At 29.3% G+C, this 6,618-nt stretch overlaps 1 protein-coding gene across 1 annotated transcript in view; it reads left to right on the forward strand.

The window, feature by feature from the left end:
* The window catches only part of LOC149553118 ((R,S)-reticuline 7-O-methyltransferase-like), a 1,706-nt gene extending 727 nt beyond the window's left edge, over positions 1-979 (forward strand). The window contains exons 1-3 of the mRNA XM_089788632.1: positions 1-104; positions 182-246; positions 348-979. The exon at positions 1-104 is cut by the window's left edge and continues 727 nt beyond it. Of these exons, the coding sequence (XP_089644758.1) occupies positions 1-104; positions 182-246; positions 348-647 (469 nt within the window). The 3' untranslated portion in view covers positions 648-979. The remainder of the gene's footprint in view (positions 105-181; positions 247-347) is intronic.
* Positions 980-6,618: the final 5,639 nt, after the last annotated feature.

Here is a 6,618-nt window from a genome sequence, read left to right on the forward strand (position 1 = left end):
CGGCATCGGAGTCACTCTCGCACAGATCGTGAAGGCATATCCGAGTATAAATGGCATCAACTACGATCTCCCCCACGTCATAGCTACGGCTCCACACTTCCCGGGTATGATACGTTTTACTATACAACCGACTCGCCTTCTCTTTCATGGCCTCAAAATGTAATCATTTTTTAACTTGCAGGGGTGAAGCATGTGGGAGGCGACATGTTCAAAGATGTGCCATTCGCAGACGCTGTATTCATGAAGGTCGCTGCTTGGCTTGGTTTTGTACAATTAAAGTGGAGTTTTTTTTTTATGGTGTTTTTTTAAATCTGGATCTTCTCCTTTGTTTTCTTGAAATATTACAGTGGACATTGCATGATTGGTCGCACGATGACTGCGTGAAGATTCTGAAGCAATGCAGAAAGGCGATTCCAGAGAATGGGAAGGTGATAATTGTGGATGCGGTTCTGAATGCCCGAGAGAAGACGGCGATGGATCCCACTTTTGGTCTTGCGTTTGATTTGCTCATGCTTGCGCTCAGCTCAGGAGGGAAAGAGAGAAGTGAGGAGGAGTGGAAGAATGTGTTGGTGGAAGCAGGATTTCCACGGTTCAATGTCATTGCGTTGCCAGCGTTGCAGTGTGTAATTGAAGCTTTTCCTTATTAGCCGCTCTGTTAAATGTATTTGTTGAAGTTAATGTTCTAGTCTTAGTCAATAATAATTGTTGTCTATGTGGCAAGCCTTGTTGAGTTGCTGGCAACACAAATTTAGTTTAGGATTGAGTCAAAGAATTTTAGTTTAAATCAAGTTCTTATCGTAGATGTGTTAAGTTACGTGTCCATAAGTTTAAGTTAGTGTTAAGTTTATGAGTGTTGTCAATCATAAAGTAGTTTGTTGACAATTTAATTAAGAGTCATTTAGGAATGTTGTTGAGTCAAGCTATAGTATAAATTGGCATCTATCATTCAATAAAAAATAAGCTAGAAGTTCTTTCTTTCTCCTCTTTGTTTCTCCTGTTCTATTTTTTCAATAGCATTCTAATTTTAAATGCACCCATCAAATTTAAAGATATTTTTGTAGTTAATCTATATTTTTATAAAGTTCTATATCGTTAACAAATTTTACACTTTTGAATAATACCATTTATTGACAATTCTATTGGTTCTGAAGAAATAAAGCAATGACAAAAAAATAGACATTAAAAGGTATAGATGCCACCCACTACATTTATGAGAATAAAAATAGACATTAAATGGTATAGATGCAAGCACATGGCCACATTAAATTGATATTATGGGAGCATGAAATGTATATTAATGGGTGCCTTTGGTATTTTTGTCTGCGGAATTTACTGTGCTCAAATACAACTGCCTTTTCTCACAGCTACGATCAAGTTGGGATACACCAAATAAATTCAACGAAGATGTGAAAAAAAATAATGTCGTGCTTGAAAGTTTAATGCAACAATTTTTGTTGTGATTCAGGAAATAACGAAGTTTGTGTCAAAGCCCTTGAGTATACCAGATGAAAGGCTAGTTATTGAAAATGTCCTTTCTTAGAACTACTCGACAAGTTTCACAACTGTGGTGTTTACTATTGTTTGATATTGGATAGCAATATAAAATGTATAAATTGACATTTCTAAATCAAATTAATGACGGGGCTAATAAAATTAGCACTTAGCATTTTGAAGATGCAAATTGGTTTCTAATTTTGAAGTCTTGTTCTATTTCTCTTGCCTTCTAGAAACAATCTCTCATTATGATTATTAAAAAATGTTTTAATTTTAAACAAGGACATATTTGGTTCAAAAACAATATCTTTCTTATTAAAGTATACATTCCTAATAAAAATATATTTATATTTTTATAAATAATAATAATAATGGATTTCTTTTGATGATTGTTTATTCTTGAAAAACATAATATATATTTTACTAAATAGTGATAAGTGATCAGATTATGGTTTGGAATCATAAAAGTAAACAATTTTAACATTAATTAAGTGATTAAAATAAAGCTATTATAACTATTTTGTAGATATATTATTTTATTCTTATGATGTGCCACCAATATGTGCGTAGTGTTTTTTTCCTAAACTTTACTTTGTTTAATTTCAATGCATTTATTTTCATTTTTGAAATATTAGGTACTCTATGTCTAATTTATAAAATCTTATATAGATTGGGCAAAATGTGCTTTGTATTCTTCAAAATTTATAAGATAACTTTTTCAATATTATAAAATATTAAAGATATATTTTGACCAAATGTTTAATTATTACTTTTTATTATTTAAATATATTTTGAATTTATTAATAGAAGAAATATAATAAACATAAGTTTATAATATTAAATAATGGTCTACCTTATTTATCTTCATTGATAAAAGTATATAATATACTTTTATAAAAATATTATATTTTAATAAAGAATATATTATATTTTTGTGATTTTTTTAAGGTAGACAAATAACCAATAGAATGTGAATTCAAAATGTCTACAAGAATTTGCGTCCATCAACTTGTGCAACCCCCGTGATAAAAGAGATAGGGATTAAAATTGAATGTCAACATTGTCATTCAATTGGACATTTGTGAGAGGATCTCCATAGAAGGGGAAGGATCAATTCTTGAGCTCAATTGAAGTAAGGAAATGCCCTCAAATCAATACAAGAATCTCATAGGAAGGACCTACGAGGAAGGAGTTTTTTAATCCCACAACAACGCTGAAAGATATAAGGAAAATTTTTCTTGTTATGGTTGGTAAAGAAATTCAATTTGTGATGGACACATTCATTTCTTTTTAAGAAGATATGCCAAAGGAAATATGATGATATGTAAAGATAATTAAAGGTAAAGTTCTAGCTGATATAGAAGGCTAACTTATGGAAGCTAAAAGTACAAATGTAGTTAGACACACATGCATATATGTATTTAGGTGTGTGTGTGTGTGTGTGCGCGCACGCGTGTGTGTAGGAATAACATTAAGAAACCCCTTCTCAAAAAAAAATTTGTGGTGAATCTAACATTATTTTTGGGGAAAAAATTAAAATCTTTTGGCATTTTTTTCCAATGTGGGGAAAAGTTTAATTTAGGGGTGATTTTACTCTGACCATAGTAAAATTCATAAAATTGAGGTGATTTTTTTCCTTGTGATAGGAAAATAATATAATGTAAGAGGTGATTTTTTCCATTGCAATGGAAAAAATATATAATGTATGAGGCAATTTTTCCCATTTAATGGAAAAAAAATAAAATTGTATGAGGCAATTTTTCCCTTACAATGGAAAATTTATATATTTTGTGAGGCAAATTTACACTTCTAATCTCTAACAACCAGAACAAGCTATAACTGGATTGGGACTTGCAATCACTTGTAACAAGGTTTGGGTTGTGTTCAGCTTCGGCGTCAAACATGAGCTCTCTAATGTTCATCGCTTTTGACCAGAAAATTAAAAGTTTGAAAACACATACGAAAAAGTTTTTGGGGCTTCAAACAAAAGTGTGGCCAAGTGAAGGAGGCAAACAGAAAGTAGGAGAAAGGTGTGACTAATAATTGCATTGTTGAATAATGCCCATTTAGCTTGATTAAACAATGTTAAATCCCAATCTCAACAAGACAACTATCCATGTTCTTTTATGATTGTTTGGATGTTTGGTAGGAGAATCAAATTTATACACATCAATAGTTTCTATGTTCACACTCTTGTCATTAACACCAATGTCCCATCACTCTTCTTCTCCCTACCATAAATTGGTTCAACTTCGTTTCATGTTATATTTATAAAGAAACTTATTATATATTTATAAAACACATAGTTTTTGTCAATTGTAGGTACAATTCAATTTTAGTTACATTAACTACCTGATAAAATTTCATTTCACACAAATCATTAATCATATTAACATTTTTCTTTAGATTTTGTCGAATCATAAAACTTCAACCTATTCTTCAATATTCAATCTAAAGGAATAAATAATTGCACAAATTTAAGTATCATCTATATTTGAAGATTAGCTTAAAACATTTTATTTATTTTTCTAATAATTGGTTCTCTACCTTTAGAGTTTCTCTCCCTTTATATCTCTCTACATGAAATTGTTGATTTTATAATTTTCACAATAAAAGCTATCTTAAATACTTGAATTGAAATGGACAGCTTTAAAATTAGCAAGCACTAGTATCTACACATGGGTTGTAATTGAAAGTTCTAAAGATAGTAATTTCAAAAAGACATTAAAGAGGAATGAGAATAAAAATTATGATGCAAGGCAATTAACCTTTTTGAGGCATCCATTTATGACATTATAATTAAACCTTATAACATTACAAAAATAATTTCATTCATTATTTTAAGTCTCATATAAGATGTATCTTTTTCCATGCTTTCTCTTACCACCATAATTTGTTTAATTTATTTTAATTTAGATTAGATTATGGTGAGGACCTTTTCTTAAATTACTATTTAATATTTTATTGGTACATTAATTTACATTTCAAGATCTTGGTTTCAAACCGTTGTTTGTGGTTGGAGTTGATATTTATTTTAATAGTAAATTAACCAAGTGAAAAGCTAGGAGAAAATATATTTCAACCAAATTCTTTTTGTTTAACATATTAGGATTCTAACACTTAACCTCATATGAGTTATGTTTTAGAATAGATATAAAAAAATGCTTTCATGTATGTCAATTCTAAAATGTAGTAGCATTTCACTAGATATTTTTTTTTAAATGTACACGTGTGCCTTTGAATGCCTTATTGCAATGCAAGTATGAAAATGAACTTAAATTAGATTATTGGATGAACACTAATATTTTCTTAGCCTATGCTCTTATTAATATAAATCTTTTATTATTTTAGCTTATGCCTACTTATTTCTTATGATCAAACATTTGAAACACACCTACTTTCCATTATATAAGCCTCTTTGTGAGGAAAAGTAACAACGATATTATGCTTTTTTTAACAATAATTTTAACATATCAATTATTGATTTTGCATACACATAGAAAACTAATTATTATGACATGTAGATAAAAGGAATTATTTCTCTAACTAACATCACTACTAGTAATTGGTTTGTAGTTTTAAAAACATAACACACACATACACCTCTTCCAAAAAAAATGTAAAAACCAAAAAACAATTTTGAGCATTTCAATTGACATTAATCTACTTGACATGTATAGCTTTGGATGGGAATTGGATCGTGCCAAAGCAAGTGGAAATTGCACCAAAATCTATGGTGATAAAATTACAAAACATTTAATCTAGTCTTTGTAATACCCTTTCTAATTGCCTTTTTTTTTCATTATTTTTAGGTTCATAATAGGACACAAGGCTTGGATATTGAGAGCCATTTAGAATAGTTGTTTGTCTTGCAATAACTACTCTATCACCTTTTTGAGTGCCATGTATTTGTTTGATTATATTTAAGCTGTATACAAATAGTCAAATATAGTAGTTATTATATTCTTTCTCATGTGCCCATCCTATCCTTTTTCTAATGGTAATTTGTATTTTGACCCATCAGTTTCACTTTCTCCATGTTTGTTCTCATATATTTTATTACATACACACGATCATTCCTAGCCTGAGGTAGCCAATGTTGGCAACTTTTTTATTTAATATGCTCCAACATTGTTAAGACTTTAGGGCATCTTTATTTCTTTGGTAATAGGATATAAATTTTCATTTTCTAAATATATCCATTATATTAGAGACACTAGAATAGAGTGTAATGAAAAGAAATATTGATATGCTAAAAGTTTTAGCTTTCTTTGAATTTGTTGTTCTTTAAGTAATAGAAAACTTGGGAAGTCTACATTACAATGAAAGGCATCTTGTATGGGGCTAATAATGAAATTAATCAAAAGGAAAGAGAGTTAAAGCATGAATTTTTATTCTCTTGTAGGTTAGTAATGATTTTAAATTTCTCTTATATTTGGCTTTTGGTCTTGAAGGAAAGCTTTAAGATATATTGTGCTATCAATGATGACATCATTAATTTGGTGGAAAAGAAATAATTGATAGGATTTTAGACATTATATATCAATAATATAGTTGATATTCTTGTTTTAATATTTATTTTTTTACCTATATCACTCTAGTTTTTTGAGATGACATGGCATGAAGCCATCAAAGCCCTTGATATCTATAAAAGAGTTGGACAACATTTGTCTATTTTTTTTGTCTTGGTATTTTACTACTCTATCAAACTATTATATTTTCTAATGGTATGTTGTATTACTTTATCAGACTATTATATTCATTAATGTTTTGTTTGTAATATTTATGTTTTTCTTAAATAGATATAAGTTTTTTATTAGTAACCAGCTTCAACATTCTCTCTCTTAAATTCTTAATTGATTTCCTAATATTAATATTGATAAATCTTGATGGTTCCATACTGCTAGATAGAAGCTATGATGATATCAATGGATAGTGTAAAAGCACACCATGTAACATATTGATTAGTAAATTAAGATGATATCTAAAAGCTAATCTAACTATTGAGACACTCACCAACTATCTTGAAAGATACCAACACACTCAAAATAAAAACCATTATTAGAAGTATCACATCTATATGCCCACTCCACCAATGCATTCCACACCATACTTCAAATAGGT

Source organism: Cupressus sempervirens, chromosome 6, assembly GCF_028749045.1.
Source record: "Cupressus sempervirens isolate cs-2001-9-10 chromosome 6, ASM2874904v1, whole genome shotgun sequence".
Taxonomy (NCBI): domain Eukaryota; kingdom Viridiplantae; phylum Streptophyta; class Pinopsida; order Cupressales; family Cupressaceae; genus Cupressus; species Cupressus sempervirens.